The sequence below is a fragment of the Beta vulgaris genome, chromosome 6 (genome assembly GCF_026745355.1).
Source record: "Beta vulgaris subsp. vulgaris cultivar EL10 chromosome 6, EL10.2, whole genome shotgun sequence".
Lineage (NCBI taxonomy): Eukaryota > Viridiplantae > Streptophyta > Magnoliopsida > Caryophyllales > Amaranthaceae > Beta > Beta vulgaris.
This window is the reverse complement of record NC_079207.1, coordinates 19,751,383-19,774,148: the sequence shown is the minus strand read 5'-3', so window position 1 is coordinate 19,774,148 and position 22,766 is coordinate 19,751,383. Positions and strand designations below refer to the sequence as shown.

General features: G+C 35.0%; 1 protein-coding gene and 1 long non-coding RNA gene across 2 annotated transcripts in view; one reads left to right on the top strand and one right to left on the bottom strand.

Annotated features, from left to right (window-relative positions):
• The window catches only part of LOC130591967 (protein PIN-LIKES 3-like), a 65,905-nt gene that overhangs the window by 27,946 nt on the left and 15,193 nt on the right, over positions 1-22,766 (top strand). The window contains exon 5 of the mRNA XM_057395989.1: positions 18,135-18,284. Within this exon, the coding sequence (XP_057251972.1) occupies positions 18,135-18,284 (150 nt within the window). The remainder of the gene's footprint in view (positions 1-18,134; positions 18,285-22,766) is intronic.
• On the bottom strand, positions 19,592-22,317 carry LOC109136407 (uncharacterized). Its single transcript, XR_007275416.2, has 3 exons — positions 22,302-22,317; positions 21,608-21,714; positions 19,592-19,657 (listed from the first exon to the last, which is right to left on the bottom strand). It is a non-coding gene; the product is annotated as an uncharacterized LOC109136407 (long non-coding RNA).

Here is a 22,766-nt window from a genome sequence, read left to right as displayed (position 1 = left end):
TATATTATCCCTTAATTATACTTGTGATAATATACTTCACAATATATAATAAATTCATAGGTTGGATTCGTATCTCGAAATTGAGATCCACATTCAAATCAGACCTGCTATACCATGGATGTAGATCCGGCTGAATCTACTAGATTTAAAATTGCAAAGATACAAATCCTATAAAATGCATGTCGAACGGGTTTCTAATAGCAACTTTCATCTTACATAACTAAAAAAAACTAACAAACTTGGTACAATATAAAATTAGAGTTTAGAAAGAAACAAAGTATAACTATTAGAAAGAAACAAAGAATAACTATTAGAAAGAAACACATGAGGGATTATATGTCATTCCGTTATAATTTTCTGTTTTTGGTCTTTTCTTAGTAATTAAGTAATTATATCTCGAAGCATGATCATTGACCAAAACATTCTATAACATCTCTTAGAGTTGACACATATTCTAGGAAGAATCCTCATCTAACAGAAAAGCATGCTACAAGCGACATAAGCTAAGAGCAACGTTAATGGTGTAAAAAAAGGACTTGATAGTAATTTTAGAAAATACTTAGCTAGTTGTTAAACTTTTGGAGCACAAGATGTAGCCAATACATTAAGTCCCACACAACAAATAGCTTTTCAATAAGTAAAAGTTCATATATATATATAAAGAAAAAGGTGATTATGGGACCTACTCGAATAACTAATAGTTTAGCTAAACCACAAAGGAGAAGTTGGCTTACATGGAATTAGCTAACAATTGAAGTTGCTCTCAGGGAGCTTGAAACTCATGCCACCTAGAATTCTAAGCGAGCTAGTATCTATTGGCACCTTGAAAATCATTTCTGTTGTAGTTTATATGGAAAAGAACCTATTAGATTCTACTTGATAATATTTTTAATATTCAAAAATTATAAAAAAAAGGTTCAATATTTTGTGAAATTTTAACGTTATAAGAAGTAAATTCATACACCAAGACATAAGCCAAGTGAATATAATGTTGCATAATTATAGGCATATTTTTATTATTTAAGCTGGATGATCGTGATTTTAATTATCTCATTCTAAAAGTCTATATTTTGAAATTCATTTTGTAAAAGAAGTCGTCAAGAAGTCTTAATGAAAGATTCATAAACCTAATTAGATATTTCACAAACTATAGAAAAATCTTAAGGACTTTTCTTCTGTAAATTTCCCTATCATGACTTCATAATTGGCCAATGATCAAAAAATTGAGTTAAGGAGTGAGGGTACGAATATGATCATAAATCAAATTTGCGCAGTGTTTGTCCTTTACCTAATATGATTCATGTTCTAATGCAGATAAACAACCAAGAAATATGTTTAAGCATTTTAAAATTAATCGATATTGGTTTATTAGACATGGGAATACTAATTTTTGTAATATGTTCTTTAAACAATTAAATTACTAGAAATCTAATTCAATTGTTCAAATTATCTAACTTACATGTTGGGACATTTATTTAGGTCTTTGATTAGCATAAATAAACATATGAGAGTGATGAATAAATATACATGGATGAGTATATGTGAATAAAAATAGTTTCCTAACTAACCTCCTAGCTAGGAAGCAGGGCAAGACAAGGTCGAATCTGTAGATACAAATGGTATCAAACACTAGAAATCTCGATTCCATTTAACTAAAGAAGTGGCAAACAATGGTGAAAATGTGTTGACTAGTAATAATGTTAAATTATGACAACTACTAAGAACACACGAGATAAAATCAATAAATAAACGCACCTAGAATTAAGTATCCCAAGTAGCACGAATAATACATGAAAAATTCTCATCCCAATAAACATAATCAATGATCCAAAAGGAGTAATGCACTCTATAAATACCAAAGACCTCTGCCGAGTACCAATAGCTACTCTAATCAAGCAATCAAACCTATTCCCATGGAATCATACAAGAAAGAGACATTAAACATGGCATCACGAATAAATTCCTAATAATCCTATCTACTTATTCCCATAGATATATTAATACTCTTGATTGAATCAACAAACCCATCTAGATTCAATTCCCTTGAAAACAAGACATAAGGAATCAATTCAAAATCACCTATCCCTAGTATGATAATGAAAGTAAGCACAACTCAATCAAATATGGAGGGATATCATCATATAATCAATGAACATCAAATTCATGCATTAATCAATGCTAGGGTTCAACTTAACCCTAGATTATAAAACTACTCAGTAATTATTGAAATTACAAAGCAATTAATAATAAATTAAAAGACATAATAATAATAATAATAATAATAATAATAATAATAATAATAATAATAAATAATAATAATAAAAATAATGATAATAATAATAATAATAATAATAATAATAATAATAATAATAATAATAATAATAATAATAATAATAATAATAATAATAATAAAGGAAAAGAGAAAATTAGAAAAAAAAACTTAGTCTTTACTTGAATGGATAAAATTTGTAGAATTCAAGGTTCAATAATGGATTTTTCTCTTTAAAAAGCTCTCTAAAAAGTAATACTCTATTTTCTAATAATGAAAAACTGCTCAAAAGTCTGTTTTATAAGACCTAATATCGCTTACATAAATTATAAAAGGAAATAATTAAGAGTCACGAAAATAGGTCGATAGCAACGTGCACGGGCAAGCAGGAAGCTGCACGGGCGTGCAACATAGTGCACGGGAAAGTAGAATCCTGCTTGGGCATGCACGTGTTGTTTTGTTTTGCAGCAGTGCACGGGCAAGTGGAATCTCGCCTGGGCGTGCGCCTTGGTGCGTGGCCAAGCGAGATTCTACTTTGGCGTGTGCCTTGGTGCGTAGGCAAGCGGGATTTTGCTTGGTCGCGCAAAGAAAGTATTCTTCAATATCATCATTCCTTCAACCTCAAAGCACTCAAACTCATCTTCTCGCATCCTAAAACTGCCATCTGGACCATTTACGAACCATATTAGCTTCTCCTAGTTACAATCGGGCTCAATAACCTGAAAATCACATAAAAGAGCCAAAAGTATCTCGAAATAACACAATGGTTGAAAAGAATGCTCAATCATGCACTTAGATCAAAGATGCACTAAAAATTTCATTAAAATGAGACTTAATACCTACCTATATGCAACTAAAAACGACTTATTAATATGAAAATATATGAATAAGTAGCAAATTTCTAGAGAGAGAAACTCTCTCCTCTCTAGCGTATCAATGGAACAGTAACTAATTTCTTCCTTTATAGTTTTCTTTCGATGCAAATTGTATCTGTGGTGAGAACCTCGAAAAGCCAGAAATCAACTAGGAAACCAAAAGGTCCATATATAGATTCCAATGCCAAAAAGAAGAAGACTTGAGGAATTACACGGCAATGGAGATTGAATCGGTAGCAAGAACTGAGGAAAATGACTTGAGAGATATTCAGCACAACCAGCAAACGTATAGATTGTTCTCGGGGTGGATCTCTTCGATCCATTCCCCAACAACATCAACGCTTTCGCGGAGCAACAACAAGAGAGGATTAGAAGCATTATCGACTCTGAAATGTGGAAATAGGTTACAAATAATAATAGCTAACTATCACAATGTCGAGCGTCCTCACTTCAGAAACAAATGTAAAATTGTTCTAGCTCGTATTAGCTTCAACTTGCAAAATATTAACTTACGACTTTAACCTGCAACATTTAGGAAATCCCCCCCCCCCCCCCCCCCCCCCCCCCCCGCCACGTGACAAGCCACATAAATGACAAAACAAACATACATACACACACTAGTGGAAAAAAAAGGAAGGGTTGCGGTTAAAACAACCCTAAGAGCTGTGTTTTTGGCCAGCAGCCCTTTCCGTAGCAGCCCTTCAATAGAAAAGAAGGGACCGCAGCCCTTCACAATGAAAGACTGCAGTTTAGGCTCAAAACCGCAGCCTTTTTAACATAGAAGGGCTGCGGTTTTAGCCCAAAACTGCAGCCCTTTTGGACCCCAATTTTTTTTTTTTTGTTTGCATTTTTATGTCAAATTGACACAAAATCATTTCCAAACTGATAAAATTATAACAAAATCACAACCTTCTCCTCACTGGTTATAGAGTTTGGTTCTTAACTTTTTTGATAAGTGATAATACAAACCAGCTGAAGAAATATCATAAGTGACAGTAGAAAAAATGTAATAACTATTCCGAAACCAAAAACAACAACAAAAAACCAAAATCAAATCAAAACCAAAAACAACAACAAAAAATCAGAATCGAAATTATACACAATTGATTTAAGAAAACTTAGCAACTTTTCATCTTCATTTGTCTTAGAATAATCTCAACACTTTTCCGTTATAAGAATATAAGTAGTAGAAAGTCAATGAAACACGTATCTGCCAAAACTTTATGCCATGATTATTTTTCAATTAATGTTAACAAACTTGAGAACATAGCCCAAACAAAGAAACTTACGACCAAAACTTGTGATGAAGACATCCTTGTAGTTTATATCAGCACTGGAATCTTTGGGTTGATGGCTCCCTGGTGTAGAATCACATACACTATTCCGATTGTTTAACTGCGTTGTGAGCAACACGAGGATCAACTTCACTATCTTGTGCGGATAGTAATACATTGTTCCGATTGTTTAAATGCGAACGCGTTTCCCAAAAACACCAACCAAAGAAGCAAAGTTGTGCGGATAAGTTTTGGTGAAAGGAGCACCATAATTGATCGTAATACACTTATATATGAATCCTTCCATTTTTGAGGATGAACTTCACTATCTTGTGTACCAGAATTTTTCTATTCCAGTTTCATATCAGTAACAAGAACACCAGTAGCATTACCCCCCTGAATCAGGCTCCACTTGAGGAAACCAAAAAGACCTAAAATTTTATAACTTGAAATAAGATAAATAAATACCTGAATTTCATTCAAATTGAGAACAACATGAAAAATTAACGAAATAAACTTAGATCTGAAAACGAAATAGAAGAAACAAGAACGAAAAGAAAAAATAAGAACTAAATAGACGAAACATGGAAGTAATTACCAAAAAATTGAACATTTGAAGAAATTCCAATAAATTGGAGCGATATAATGATGAGTGAAGAAGACGAAGATGAAGGAGTAGAGATAAAGATGTCAGTTCGAAGTTGAGTTTAGGGGAGAAAGAGAGGAGATGGGAGGAGAGAGAAAGAAAGGCTCTCAAGTCTCAGCTATGCGGGTAATACGAGCGGGAAAGATGTAGTGAGTTTAGGGAAAATAGGTTTTTTAAAAGGCCCAAGGACTGCGGTTAGCCAAAAAACGCAGCCCTTCTTATAGTAAGAAGGGTTGCGTTTTCTTGTTAACCACAACCCTTCACTAAAAGGACTGCGGTTTTCTGTAAAACCGCAACCTTTCATACAAGAAGGGTTGCGTTTTAAAGAAAACGCAGCCATTCCAGCGCAGCCCTTCCTTTTTTTCCCTAGTGACATCAACAAAGCTGAGTACTAAACCCGTATTTAACTCATGTTTTGGTGACTTTTACTTAAAAACGACTCAATAATCAACTTAACCATCATAATCGCATCTGTGATAGTAATAGTAAGGCATAACATTAGTCCTTTTGGACACATGAAATATTACTCCTCAATTACTTCTTTCATAATACAACGTCGGTTATATAATAGCAAACATAGCAAGGCGCGCGATTACTAAACAATGATAGCATATACATAATTCATTATCAGAAAACCAATATCATAAGAGCTTACTATGATATGATTCCTTGTCACTTGACATAAAACTTCTATAAATGTTGTATTCCAAAACTAATGCATGTATGCTTTTATATTCAATCCATTTCCAATCATATAAGCATATGTAGCACAACAATTTATAACTACGTATATTCGATAAAACATTACAACAATAACACTAGGTATGTGAGTTAGAGTTAACTAACAAAAGTTACTAAGATTCCACACAACACATGCTCTTGCATATAGATAGTTCACACTATTTTCATTTCATGTATATCAATCAATAGTTATCTCGATAATAATATCAATTATCAAGTCTCAACAACACTCACAATATATAGGTATCTCTCTTAGAGTTTAGGAGAGTTACTAAACCACTTACACCAAACTCATACTCTTGCATATATATAAATAACTTATACTCTCTTACACTTCATGATTATCAATCCACATTTACCTCAACAACAATATTAATAGAGGTTATGAAATAACCACAAAACTCACAACAGGTCTCTTAGCTAGAATTAACTAGCTAAAGAGAGTAACTCGAACATTATAACTTAAGGCTCATTACACGAAGACTAATTCACGGTAACTAAATACAGTTCATATTATATCATTGGCTAGAATCTAATTCATATAATCAATAACAAAACCAATTGTAATCATATAAAGTGAGCATATCCCGTTCCAATTAGATTACACCACCATATAATCGAGGCTATGTGAAAGTAATCCACGAGATTATACACACTCAAGTAATCTCATATACTCAGTGGTGGAAAAAAGCCCATATGATGCGGTCAAAATCGGGCTTACTGATGCGATTTTGGTCCGCATCATATGGGCCCGCAACAGCCAAGAACTTCAACAAACGAAGAGGGGAAGAAGCGGAGCGGCGACGAGCAGTGGCGTGCGAAGAGCACCAGCAGAGTAGCGGTGCGCACAACACTAAGAACAACAATATCAGCAACGAACCAGAACATAAAAAGAACAACAGACCGACGACAGCACAACGAAGACAAACAATAGTAGCACGACGACCGAGTCCATCGACGAACATTGGCAACAATTGCAGTAGAATAAAGAGCGCGCGACGAGGAGAATAAGAGTTTCGAGGAAGGAGAGAGAAAATGAACAATTGCAGTGCCGGCGACCGGAGAGCAAGCTCCAGTGAGTAAAAGGGGGGGGGGGTGTGAGCCAGCAAGCGAGAGTGAGAGGGGGTCAGGGTTTCCTTGAAATAGGACAGAGAGAGAATTTGAATTTTTTGGGGGTTTTGGGGTATTTGAGATTGATGCTTTGAAATGATATGGGTTTGATAATAGAATTGGCTTGACCATGATAGAGACATGGGCCTAACTATATGCATATGCAGACATGGATTGTACTACAACTGGACCTATATAAAATGCAAGCAGAGACTCATTAATTAAGCCTTCATGGCAATAAGAAAGACTAGATTTTAAACTTGTAAAAAGGATATACTCAAAGATCCGGATTTAGCTTAGTTTCGAAGATTGGGCCTTTATGGCAATCGGAAAGACTAGCTTCGCTAAAATCGAAGAATTGGCGTTTATGGAAAAGGGAAGGATTAGCTTTGCTCGACTTAAACATTGGGCCGTAAGGCAATAAGGAGGACTAGCTTCGCTAGACTCAAAGATTGGGCCTTTATGGCAAAGGGAAACACTAGTTTTACGAGACTAACATTTTGGGCCTCTATATATAGCAAAGGGGAGGACTAGCTTCATTAGACTCAATGGTCGGGCCTTTCTGGCAATACGGAGGAGTAGCTTTCCTAGACTCAAAGGTTGGCCTTTCTGGCGAACGGGAGAACTAGCTTCATTGGAGTCAAAGGCTGGACATTTATGGTAATAGGGAGGACTAGCTTCGCCAGACTCAAATGTCATGACTTTATGGAAAAGGGGAGGACTAGATTCATTAAGTTCAAATGTTTTCTTTGCTAAGCTTTATTATATTATTCACAACAATTTGCAACCTAAACCAAGAGACTAAACTTTCTTACAACATCCAACATGAACTACTTACAATGTATAAAACAACTCTTTATCCTTTATGGATATCATTTTGGGTATAACTAGAAATAGTCGTAATACAATTTCATGTACATGATTAACAATATCTTAAATCGTAGGAATCTTTATTCTTGTTCCAAAAATTTCCAAATTGCATAAACTAGCCTAGCTACACCATAAACTGCTCCTTAAAATGTGGAACCTCTACAAATCCTAATCCACTGAATGATCATTATAAGATCATGATGAGTTGCTGTAATCCCCATTCACCTTTTTAATTGTTGCATACAATGCTGACTGAAGTGACGATAAAGAATAATTGTCCCTGACTTTCCTCCCCCTTCCCACAAATAAAACATTCCATGTCGGCATGTCCCTAGTGTTATCAGATCTAGCCACTCTTGTTGTAGTTCGTAATATGCCCCTCATGACTAACCAGTTAATAAATCAAGGTTTGGGAACACTTTCTATTCCATACATAAGTATTCCAATTAGTCGTAGTATGATGAGTGCACATAATCTGATATACTTGTTTAACTAAGTACCTAGAATTATGTGTGATATCATAATATGAAAAGAAATTTTCCACTTACTCTTTGATTCCGCACATTCTCTTCCAATACCAGCTGTTACCACTAGATGATTGATAATCCCACCCATCATTTTCCTTAATAAACACAGCATACACCCATTGAATCACTACATTGCCCTGTTTTGTGGCTGCTCAAACATACTTGCGCATGCTAGCCATATTCCAAATTTTCACGTTCCTAAACCCAAGACCTCCAACTTATTTTGTGGTACATAAATCCTGCCAAGCTACATACCCATTGTCGTAGTTTTCGAACTACAAGTAGATCTATAAATACTTTTATTTTCCTTTAAGTCCTACTAGGGATAATGAAAATTTGAGCACAATACACATGAATGCTCATTAAAACAGAAAAATGAGTTAAAGTCTGTCTGAATAAAACAAATTTTCTAGTTCTTGCAGTCATCTTCTGTACTAAGTTTTCACAGTGCACTAATTTATTTTATTGGAATAAATAGGGAACCTCTAGATATTTGAATGTGAAGGAACCTCTCATAAACCCATAAACCTGTTGCACCCTTTTAAAGACTTCACCTTCTCTCCCTTAAAAAAAAAAAAAGCAGACTTTTGAACATCATTTTTGAGACCATAGGAAGCACAAAGTATTTTGAAGGCCCTAAGTATCAAATAGAAAGATGGAAAATCACCCTTAGAATAAGGTATCAAGTCATCAACAGAATTAAGGTGGGTGAGTTTCATGAATCGACACATTGGACAAATTGAAAAATGAGGCAACTCACTCCTTCAAAATCCTAGCAAGATATTCCATGCAAATTAGAAAAATCAAAGGGGGAAGAGGGTCTCCATGCCTCAAACCTCTCTTAGACTGGAAAAGCCATAAACTGCTCCATTTATGATAATAGAGAACTTGGGTGTGCAAACACATTCCGTGATAATAGCAACAAATTGAGCATGATAATAAGCCAACATCATAAACTTAAATGTTAGGCCTTTATGGAAAAGAGGAGGACTAACTTTGCTAGATTCAAAGGTTGGGCCTTTATGGCAAGGAGGACTAACTTTGCCAGACTCAAAGATTTGAAATTTATGGCAATAGTATGATTTTAGACTTAAAATTTTGTCCTATATGGGCTTGAAAAAAGAATCGACTATGGTTTACATGAAGATGCAAAATAGGCCAAGGACTTGGATTGGGCCATATGAAATCCAAGCTTAGCTTAGACTATATTCCCATAAAGATGAATATGAAGTTTATATTTTTACATGAGGTAGACTTACATGGGCCTAATATGAATGCATGGACTCTTGGATTGATATATTAGATTAGGCTTAGAATGTTTAAAATTCATTTTGTTTTGAAATGGACCCATTGCTTTTTAATTTTTAATTTTTAATTTTTTTCCGAAAAATAAGTTGATTATTTGAAGATCGTGGATGCGGATAAATTTTGTGAAAAAGAGTTTTAAGTTGCTGATGATAAGAAGGATTATTTGAAAGAGATTGTTTATTTATTTTTAAAAAATGATAGGATGATAATAGAAATAAATATTTTGAGAATATAGATAGGATAAAAAAAAGGTAAGACTAATTTTGAAAGAGATTATATTGATATGTTAAGAAGAAATGTTGGAGAGAGGGGACAAGATGGGATAGGATGAGATGCTTGAAAACTCAAAATCTATTAAGACCACTTATATAGATGAACTCATAACATAGAGTTAATTTTTTATTCTTGAATAGGTGACTTAGGTGATAATTGATGACCTAGGTGACTTAGTTTGTCGTGTGACTTAGGTGACTTAGGATGAGATTAATATTTATTTTTGACTTATATGAGATTCTTTTTATCAAAAAGATGACCTAAAAGTGATCATGGATGACGATGAGTGCGACAAATCAAAACTGGCAAATGATTCGTCAAAATAAATTTGTTATTGGCTCATTAGAGATGCGTGATGTATGCCATGCATGATTGTCGTGCACCGCTCACGTTACTCAATGGTGGAGTTTTCTTTTTGTTTTTGACGAGTTATTGGTCGTTTTCCATATTTTAGATTATTTGAGGGGAACACGTGGCAAAAACATGTTGAACATAGCACACTAGTAATTAAGGATCTCAGATACGCAACAAAAAGTCTGTGTTTCTAACCTAAAGTCAAGATCTATGTTTGATACAAATGATGTTGCTTAGGTTAGGCATAACTAAAGGGACAATGACTAAGAGATTGATCACACGCTTCGTATCTTTGATTAAAAAGATGACCACATGTAAGAGTCTTAAGTCAAAACAAGAAAGCAATGTCATAGTTGGGTAGGTTTGCTTACGACTAAGATCCATCACTATTGCTCCAGAAGATTTTCAAAAGGACAAAGCCGCAACCCCCACGGGTCCCCCACATGTAGAACATGTGATAATAGGCCAAGGAAAAGAACGTATTGTGGCTTTGAAGAACAACCATGCATATGTAAATCAGTAATGTTATTTTAAAGTATGAATTGCATTTTTCCAGTTTCACCCATTCATCAAAAATTTATTTTGAATGGTTCTCACTACAGTCGTGCCAAATTGGAGGCATATTTTTATTACCCAAGCGGGATAATTACTTATTTTACTACCGCATTGTAAAGGTTTTAGTTTTGAAGTTCGCTTTGGAAAAGAAGTCGCTAACAAGTCTTAAAGGAAGACTCATAAACCTAAATGAATATTTGCAAAATTTTAGGAACATCTTAGGCATTTATCCAATGTAGATGTACTCGTCATACTTTCATAATTGGTCAGTGAACTGTTAGACTCTTAAAATTGGGTTTGAAATTTGTTGAAAACATACTATTGGAAAAAAGATTAGCTTATTTGGTTAAAATGGACTTAACTAATCCGGAAATGACACGAAAGTGGTAGGGGCTGAGCGGTTGAGAATTTGGTCTGGTTTAAAACCGGAGTGAATAGTGCTTAAATGATTCGATTTCAGAAGCAATATCGAATAGGCATAAGTACTTACTGATACATAACAAGTATTTACATAAAATTGCAATTTCTAATACAAGTTTGTGTTGGGAAACAGAATAATACTCTACTGTATTATATGGAAAGGTGGAGGAAAAGATTTTCTCACTCTCTATTTCTCAAACTTACAGAAGGTATATATAGCAACATTACATGTAACTATAAGAAAACCAAAAGACTTAAACTCATGAAGGGACTAAGAAGGTGAACCATTAGACTATCCACCAATTATTATGCACTTAATTTAAAACAGTAACAGTAATTTTGATTACTTCACTCAATACTCCCCCTTGATTCAAAGTCACTAACTCCCAACTTCACCCTAAAGAAAAGATGTTTGGCTTGAGAAAGCGATTTGGTGAAAATATCAGCAGTTTGCTCATTTAATTTGTACCACAGAACCTCAATATAATCTTCTTATCAACTACAAGTTTCCGAATGAAATGACGCTTCACATCTACATGCTTCGTCCTTCCATGAAAAGTAGGATTTTTTGCCATAGCAATAGCAGGCCTATTATCACAATACACCTCTGTAACATCATTTTGCTCATAATTAAAATCACCCAAAAGTTTTCGTAGTCATAATGCTTGTCGAGTTGCTGCACTAGCTGTTGTATACTCTGCTTCTGCTGATGATAATGCTACTGTCTCTTGCTTCTTTGAACTCCATGTTACCGCTCCAGACCTAAAGCTAAAAACATGACCTGAGGTACTCTTACGATCATCTAAGCACCCTGCCCAGTCACTATCAGTGAACCCAACCAACTTAAAGTTTGCTACTTTACCGTTTCATATACCAAGGTTTATAATTCCAGCAACATAACGAAGAATTTTTTTTGCAGCGCCAAGGTGTTGTCTTGTTGGGTTATGCAAAAACCTAGACACCACACTTACAGAAAATGTAATGTCTGGTCTGGTGTGTGACAAGTAATTCAGACCACCAACTATGCTTCTAAATAACCTTTCATCAGCTAGCTCCGTTTCATCATCCCGCTGCAACTTTTCGTTTATATTCATTGGAATTGCTGCAACTTCACAGTTGGTCATATTGAACCTTTTCAGCAAATCTGTCGCATACTTCTCTTGACAAACAAAAATATCGTCTTCACCTTGCTTCACTTCAAGCCCCAAAAAATATCGCAACTAGCCAAAATTAGTCATCTCAAAATTCTTCATCATACTTGACTTAAAGTCATCAACAAGAGATTGTGAAGAACCCATATAGATCATGTCGTCCACATAGAGACACACTAACAGAAAATCTCAATTTCCTTGCTGCTTCTTATAAAGAGTGGGCTCATTATCACTTCTTGTAAACTTGTTTTCAAGAAAGAAAGAATCAATTTTACTATACCATGCCCGTGGGGATTGTTTTAGCCCATAAAGTGCCTTCCTTAACCTGTACACTTTATTTTCATTGCCACTAACAACAAAGCCTTGAGGTTGTGAAACATAAACCTCCTCTTTTAGTTTACCATTCAAAAAGGCCGACTTTACATCAAATTGATATACATGCAAGTTCATTTGAGCTGCAAAGGCAAGAAAAACTCTTACAGTTTCGAATCGAGCAACAGGAGAGAAAGTCTCCTCATAATCAATGCCTTGTTGTTGTGAGTATCCTTTAGCTACGAGCCGAGCCTTATGCTTTTGAATACTTCAATCTGCATTGAACTTTGTTCTAAACACCCACTTTAGCCCAATAACATTCTTATCCTCTGGCATATCAACCAACTCCCAAGTTTCATTCTTGCGTATGGTTGACATTTCCTCACTCATATTGCTTCTTGCCAGGCTTGATTTTCTGCTGCATCTTCATAACAAGTGGGATCTGCTACAAGTAAAGAAAAAGTACATGACTCATATAGTTCTCTTACTGAGTGAAGCTTCCTTGGTGTCGACTCTGGAGAGGAGCTTGAACGAGATGAATTGTCACTATCCGAGGAAGATGGGCTGCTTGGCATAGAATCTGATGATGATGAGTGACTGCTTCCTGACTCAGAAGCTTCTGGTTGTGCTAAATCAGGTTGCACAGATGTTGGAATAGTTGCCACTAATGGCCCACTATCACTGCTCCATCTCCATCTTTCTTCCTCATCGAACGTAACATCTCTACTTACAACAACTTTTCTACTCACAGGGTTATATAACTTATATGCTTTAAACTCAGTACAATAACCAATAAAGATATATTTTTCTAACTTACTACTAAGTTTGTGATGCAAATGAGAAGGAACTAAAGCATAAGCTATACACCCAAATATTCTGAAGTGTCTTACATGCGGTTTCTTACCACGTCATGCTTCAAACGGTGTTCTATTCATCACAGCTCTTGTTGGAGAGATGTTCAGCAAGTAGACAATAGTAGCTACAGCTTATCCCCAAAACTCATCAGGTAACTCCTTTGCTTTCAGCTTGCTTCTAGCCATCTCCACCACGGTTCTGTTTTTCCGTTCTACCACGCCATTTTGTTGAGGCGTGTATGGTGTTGTAAGTTCTCTTCGTATGCCATGTTCATCACAAAAAATAGTGAACTTAACACTTAAAAATTCACCTCCACGATCAGTGCGCAATGCCTTTATGTGCCTGCCACTTTGGTTCTCCACTAAAGCCTTGAATTTCTTGAAATTCTCAAAGGCTTCAGATTTCAACTTCAAGAAGTAAACCCAGCTCATGCGAGTATAATCATCTGCGAACAACAAAAAATAACGACTCCCTCCAATTGATTCCGTTCTCATTGGACCACACAAATCAGCATGAACTAGATCAAGGAAATTAGAAGCCCTGCATGACTTCCCACTAGGAAAGGGTTGCCTACATTGCTTCCCATAGGCACACCCTTCACAAAAAGCATGTTCACCCATTTTAGGCAACCCAACTACCATCTCATATCGTCTCAAGACTCCTAAGCTTTTCACATATAAGTGCCCATAACGCAAGTGCCATAATTTAGCTTCACTATCTCTTTGAACAACTAAGGCACTACTCATATCATTTGAAATGTCTAGCGGAAACATGTTGTTATGGGTCACTTTGATATTAGTAATTGTGTGGCCAGTTTTCTTGTCACAAATGACACAAGAATCATTTTCAAACACAATTGAATATCCACTTTTCATCAACTGTCCAACGCTAAGCAAGTTATGAGCTAAATTAGGCACATATTGCACATTATGAAGAATTTTTACATCACCTTGAATAGTTTTAATGGCAATCGTACCTTTTCCTGTCACTTGTACCTTCTTGTCATCACCAAGTCGAACTTCACTTTTTTGCGATTCATCAAGATCTCTAAACAAAGACTTTAAACTGGACATATGGTTCGAACATCCACTATCAATGAACCATACACTGTACGCAATATCATCGGTATTAGTACGTGCAATGAACAACTTGCTTTCTTCCTCCACTTTATGTGTGAAATTTGCAACTCTTTGTTCCCCACCTTGCTTGCTCCAACATTGAGCCTCCTTGTGTCCATATTTCTTACAAAAGTGACATTGAATTGCACTTCTATTCTGGCTTGACTCACCAGATCGACACACATCGCCAAAATGGCATCGCCCTCTACCAGTTTCACCAAATCTACCTTTGCTTCTACCATTATCACAACCTCGACCTCGATAACTAAATCTACCACCTGTGCCATGACTACCAAAATTTTCATTTCTTCCTCTAGTAGAAGACTCTTTCACTTGGAAGGCCTTCTCTTCAACTTTAACATCACCCTTTTTTACCCAACTTTCATGAGCCAACAGAGTGCCCATCAAATCTTCAAAGGTGTAATTAGAAAGGTCCTTTGACTCCATAATTGCAGGCACCACATGATCCCAATCTTTGTTCAAACTTCTCAATACTTTACTCACCACATCCTCATTACTAATTCTTTCACCATATGACTTCATCTGACTAACAATTTCAGTGACTCTTGATAGATAAGCTTGCACAGATTCTTTTTCTCCCATAGTTAATTCACAAAAACTTTGACGAAGAGTTTGTAGTAGTACCTTTATAACCCTCTAGCCACCCAAATACTCTTGCTTGAGTATCTCCCAAGCTTCATGTGCAGTAGAAGCTGCTGAAATTCTGGGAAAAATATCATTATCTAATGCCGACTAAATGAGAAATAACGCCTTTGCATCTTCCTTGCGATTCTCCCTTAACGGTTGATCAGGCACTACGGGTGCCGGAGTCAGTTCTTTATAGCCGATCTCCACCAAATCCCAAACTCTTGGGACTTGAACATTGTCTTCATTTTAAGACTCCATAAGTGATACTTTTCCCCCTTAAAGATTGGAAATAAGGGCTGAGATGAAGAATTCGTGCTATTGCTTGCCATAATCTTCACTCAAATTTTGTGAATTTTGTATTGATAGTGTTTAGGTGGACTTTAACCTGGAGTATTTAAGCTCTGATACCATAAATGTTGGGAAACAGAATAATACTCTACTATATTATATGGAATGGTGGAGGAAAAGATTTTCTCACTCTCTATTTTTCAAACTTACAGAAGGTATATATAGCAACATTACATGTAACTATAAGAAAACCAAAAGACTTAAACTCATGAAGAGACTAAGAAGGTGAACCGTTAGACTATCCACCAATTATTATGCACTTAATTTAAAACAGTAACAGTAACTTTGAATTACTTCACTCAATAGTTTGTAGTTGGCCCTAGAGGAAAAGACCCGTATAATTATTCTGAGGCCTTTTCAACGGAGGACCCCTGATCAAGGTCGCGAAATTGGATAGTATTTAACGTTGTTGCCTGTTACTAGCCTACTAGGTGATGTTTGAGTCTCTACACCAATGTGAAAATAAGAAAATCAGAGAAAAATGTACTAATTGACAATATTCACTAAACAACGCATCGTCGTGGTAATTCAGTTACAACATATACTATGCTAGTTCTGCATGCCTGCTAGGATGCATTATGCAACGAACAAGGACTAGTATTCTTCAGCATACTAATTGATATAACGTCTAGTCATAAATTGGAAAATCATTGCCTACTAACACTAATTTTCCATCTTATGCCAATCTGAATTTAATAGACAGACAATTTTGATATTGCGGACAACTACTTAGCGAACTTCTAACTTCTTAATTGACCAATAACATTATCATGTCATAAATGGTTTAATTTTTCATATAAGCTAGTATCGAGGCTTGTACTCCCTCCGTCCCATAATATAGTGCTTGAGTCTATTTTTCACGGAAATTAATGTAAATAGAATCGAAGAGAAAAGTAAATACTTTTTATACATCTATAGAAATATTGTATGAAAAAGGTGATTTAGGAGAGAGAAGGAAAAATAATTGGTGAAAAGGTACATGTAACCCTAGGGTTTAATAAACAACTCAAAAAACTATTTTCAAGAAGCAAATAAATGATGATGACATGATTATCAAGACAAATCACGAAAAAAATATGGAATTAACTATAGGATTTTTCGTGTGGAAGAACCAATTAAAATAGGGTTTTTTTTGTAGGGAAACACCACTTAATTTTTTTTTGATAGAAGGACCAATTATAATACTTCCGTTGGTAACTTAACACCACATTACGATTTCCGGCCAAATTGTCAACTTTTCGGCGTTGACAATTTCTTTACCTCCAAAACCTCGGTTTCTTTTGTTTATCCTCCTCCCCCACCCTACGCCCTACCCATCGAAACCCCCCTAGTCCCTTACCCTAAATTCCTCTCATTCTCCTTCTCTCTCCTTTTCCTAGCTTCATCCTTCTTCTTTACCTCCCAATCTCAAATCCTCCAATCCCTTCTGCACTAGTTATCGCTCTATCTCTCTCTCTCACTCTCTCTCTCTCCTCGTGGATCCCTGCTCTCGTGCTTCATTTTATGGTTCCTTTGGGTGGGGGTAGGGGGGAGGAGGATTCCGATGGGGTATCTGTAGGGGTGGGAGAGGAGGATTCCGATGGGTAGGGCGTAGGGGTGGGGGAAGGAGGATTTTGGTGGTAGGTCGTAGGGTGGGAGGAGGATTCCAGTGGGTAGGTTGTAGGGGTGGGGGATGAGGAGAAACAAAAAAATTGACGTTTTGGACGGAAATATAAGTGAACGCCGAAAAGTTGACAACTTGGTTGGAAAATCGTAATGTGGTGTTAAGTTGCCAACATAAGTATTTTAATTGTCATTCCCTCAAAAAAAAAAAAAAAAAAAATTAGTGGTATTTCCCCACAAAAACCCTATTTTAATTGGTGCTTCCCCACAAATCACCCTTAAACATATCATCAAGCTCTATATTTTAAGACACCCAAAATGGAAATCAAACACTATATTATGAGACAACTAGAGTAATAAGTATGACATGCCTGCTCTAATAGCTCAACATTAAAAGGTAATTAAACCCCAACGAAAAGCTCAATAAAAGCTCAATAAATTACCTCATACAATAGTATAACCAAATAATTTGTTGGCAAAAGTCGAGAATCAACAGACCCTTCATTAGCACTTCGAAGATAACGTCATGTGAGAAAGACTTTTCTCCCTTTCTTTAATATCACAATACGAAGAGATACTAGATCATAAAATCTGAACAGGATTTTAACCCATTAAACATATAGGTCTTAGCAAGTTTCATCAGTTTTTTTGTCAATTTCTAAGTGAAGGATATTCGATAAAAGCTGGATCCGTTCTTTTAATTTGCATCATTTAGCTTTTTTCTACTAGTGAAAAAAATAGATTTTGTGTTCTAAAAAACGATTTTCAGCTTACCTCTTCGGACAAATTAGGATGACAATATGTATGATGATCTGGTATTAAAATGGAAAGACACGATTATATATCAACAATAACGTAATTTCTTCCATCATTTTCAGGTAGCAGGCATATATACTTGGTCTTACGTATATATTATTATGAAAAGGTTAGCTGAAAAGAACAATGAAGTTGACACCCATCACTCTGTGGTGACTATAGGGTCTTCTAGTGAAGCATCAGATCTCACAGAAACATTACTGAATTCTACGGTAATAAATAATTTATTTTGATCATCTAACACAATTATTATTTTTACTTAATCTTTATACCTTCTTTATTCTTCTTTTTCTTTAAAACGACACTACTACAAAAAAGGGCAAAGATAACTGTTAAATAAGGCTTTACATAACAGTTTTGAGGTGTTATCCAAGTCAATGTAATGTAAAGTAAACATAACACCTGATGAAAGTGTTATGTTTGCCAGAGAAAACATAATAGTTATTTGTAATACATGTTATGCCATTAGATAACACATTTTATAAATAAGTGTTATGTTTGCTATTTATATATAACACTTATCTTGAATAACTGTTATGTTTTCCTATAATATATATAACATATATTACCTATAACTGTTATCTATGATAATTTTTTTTTAAATAATGAAATTATCATTTCACGCATATATTATTGGCCGTAGGCAGCACACAGATATTAACAGTACAATAACTGTATCTGTTGTATAATCCATACTCAACCCATAAGATCTTAACCAATAAATTGAATTGATATTCCAAACTTCCAAAATTCTTTATATTACAAAATAATTCAACTAATATTCATAAATCTAATTAAACTTCTAAAAAGAACTACTATATATACATATCAATATTAATCTAAATCATAAACAAGATCAAATCTATCCTATAACCACATCCACATGATATCAATATCCAAATCCAAAAATATAATGTATGTCCAAAAGTGGATTAAGGTTAAAAAAATTAGGCGAAAAGTTATAACTCATTCATCATTTGTGCTTCATGTTGATCTCCGACATATTAATCCACAAATCCCTGAGTTCATCAATTTCTCCTGAGAATAGTTTGGACCAATGCTTGATGATACTACAATAAAGGTAATCACAAAATAAGTACTCATATACAAAAACTTGAAAAGTAATTAAACTTTAATAATATATGCACAAATTACTTATCATAGTTGTGGCAAGATCTTCAGATATAAAATAATAATCAAGTATTTTCAACCAATTTATCCAAATTGCTCTTCATATCTCTAATATAATATAGATATAAATCTACAGTCTAAAAGATTCGTAATCATATAGAAATTAAAAAAAGCCAAATTATAACTAATGTTCAAGTACCTTATCAATAAGTCGTCTTAACTGTACCGTCTCAAGCATGTAGCGACACACATAATATCCACAGTCTAGAGCCAAGCGGTTGACGAGGGCATTATACACAAGAAATCACAAATACTTAATATAACAATGAAAAATATTTGCGTTATCAAAATAATGAAATGAAAGTCAGATACCTCTATTTATCCATCTAATTTCGGGATTCTTTTTTATCTTCTTGATATATTTTCGTGATACGTGCTAAATTTGATAATTCCCCTATGTGTTCATAAGTTTAGGCAAATAATAAAATAGTATTAATAATAAAATAGTATATTAATAATATCAAGAACCCAATATCAACTGAAACAAGATAAATGATTAAAACCTGATGGCTGAGAAACACCAAAAGGCATTTTGGGGGTAATCATGCAACTAATGGGTAATAGAGATTGACCTTCAGCCTAAGCAGAGATGTAATGGGTAGGAGGATCGAATATTGATCTCTGCTAATTATAACTACTTGACTCAACTCCAATAAATATGCATCAATTTTTTAAAATTTGAATGAGCAATTCCAAGACGCTAGTTTCAAGCATTAAGAGGCATGGTCGACATCAAAACGGGTTTACTTAAATTAATTAAACTACACTAACAGTTCAACTATGTGTCTAAGCAATAATACCAACTCAAATAATTGCATCGATCCATTGCAAAATTAAGAAATTGGTCCCAAACTTCCCTTATATAATAGGGTATGATAGTAGCCACTGCCAGTTCAGAATATCTCTACTATCCATGTCTTATAGTAGGAAGAGGGAACAATGAAACATACCCCCTAGCTTTATGAAGAACTTTATGCGTTGAGTAAAAAGTAGCTACTGTCATACCCTTCAACAAAAACATCCCTATCTTATAGATGCTACAAACAGGTGTCTACCAATGAAAAAATACATGTGGCTAACTTGACTTGTAATAATATCATTTATTATATCAACTTTTTCTTTGTTATGTTCAAGATGATAATTAAAATGTCTGAATATGTCTACTATCCTAAATTCCTAATTAACAGTAACCTCAATTCATGAGGGAGGGGAAATTGAAGAGGGGAGCAGGTGCAATTCTTAGTTTGGATCCTAAACGAAAAACAATGCAAAATGACATTAGACTTGAGTTACTCTAGAGACAGTTTATAACTGAGGTTATGAACATGGCATACATATCGAAAGCAAACACAAACAAGTCTTGGTGGGATGCAAAGTACATAAAAGAATTGCAATATCTTAATATGACCAACAGCAATGGAAGAAGAGAACTAGCTAGCGCCTAGCAGCTTCAAACGCAAGAACAACCTTTCACATACAGCTCTGGAAATCATATCAATATATAACAATAGTTTAGAAAATTGGAGTTCACAAATACAAGGCTACTGGTATGATTCTCACTTTGGGTGCGAGAGGTCACGAGTTCAATACTAGGAATCCCAATAAATAGACTGTAGAAGCCTTTTTTTTCCATCCATTGACTAACAAACGTTGTAGCTCTGTCATATAAAACTACCCTCACACATCAAAAGGCAGAAGAGTTCAACATTTTGCAGAGATGGAATTTTCAGTTTATGTTCAAGAGAAGTACACCAAGTCCACCAATGAAAAAAAAAAAGGAAAAGGAGAAAGAATTGCAAATGGCAGAAAAATATTTAGTGCATTCTTACAGTTGAAAAGTCAGTTAACAACTAGGTTATAAGAAATTATGATGGGTATTTTCAGAACTGTGGAGAAAGAAGAAAAAAGAAAAAGATCCTTGCCAATCTTCTAATATTGTAGGTCCCCAAGAATTCTTTAATGGAGGGAGAAACATCATCACCTAAAGCTCAATCTGTGGAGTCATCCTCGTGCAGCACAGACACAAACAACATGCAAATGATACCATTTCCAGGTTCAGTTGAGCATAAATGTCCATCTTTTGAAGATAACAACTTTACCTATCTGGCCACCAATTCCCTTAAACACATACTACAACAGCATGGACTGGCAACACCAGACAGTTTTATCAATGACTTCCCATCAATGATCAATATTCCTAGTTTGTACTGCCGCTAGCACATGTAGGAAGAGAAGGGGCTTATTGCTATAAAACTAATTAATAACATTAACGCAATTCATCCAGTAAAGCGAAAATGCAAGTAGAAACAATTGGATGTCTATTTTACAGTGAATATATACTCACAGTTGAAAAGTAGATACAAGAGATGCACAACTTCTTTCCGACATAAAATCCCAACTTCCTTTCTCAACAATAAAGCAACAGCTTCAAAAACAAGTGAGCCCCCAAACCTGATTCATCATGTAGGAAAGAATTCTTCAAATTGCGAAATCTCATTAAAAATTTAAAAGTAAACTTCATAAATTACACATCAACATCTTCATAACCACCGTCATCTACTTCTTCATAACTACCCATATCCATTCCCGTGGTAGTTCCTCTGATATAATCCAAATCGATATCATTCAAGTCATCAACAGGAACTGTAGAGTGTGGTCTGACCCAAATAAGACAGAGCAAAGCAGAGCTCAACATTCGAGTAAAAATATGGGAAATGCCAGTAGAAATCAAGCTGAGATTAAGTAAGAAATTCGAGCAAACAAGATCAAGTTTCAATCAGAAATTTAAGCAACAAAATCAAGTAAAAATTCGACCATTAAATCAATAGCAAAATCGAGCAAAAAAGCAAAGCAACAAAATTTCCCAAATAACCGAGCAGCAACATAGCACAAATTCGAGTGAAATTCAAGTGGGTTAGCATAATTTCCACTTAGAAATAACAAATTCACAATCATTCCAATCAGAATTTAATAAGAAATCAGAAAAAAATAAGCAGTAATTCTTCTAAATAGGCGCTTTGAATGAAAAAAATGCAAACCTCAAAACTTGTGATTATTTCGTGTTGGATAATCTAATAGTTTAACTTGAGTATTTGATTGGCCCGATTAGTAGAACGATTCCAGTAGATCGATTAGCACCTAGCAACAAGTTTTTTGGGACAAAGAGGAGAGACTGAGAGTAAGAGAGAGAAATATTAGGGTTTCAGTGAAGTGAAAATGAAATTAGACACAGGAATTGTCGTCGGAGATGAATTTGTCACAGGCCGAATAAATTTGTCTGCTGCAATGGAATTTGACATGGGATTTGTCGTCGGAGATGAGATCCGAAGGTAGAAAGGGGAACCGCAGGTAGCAACGGTGAGGGGTACACAGTAACTGGCAATTGAACTTGAAAAAAAAAAGATACGTATAAGTGCTCCTAATTTTTAGTTACGGCAGTTATTTTTTTTCAATTTAATTATTTTGACAAATTCATTATTATTAATAATAAAAAAAGATAACAG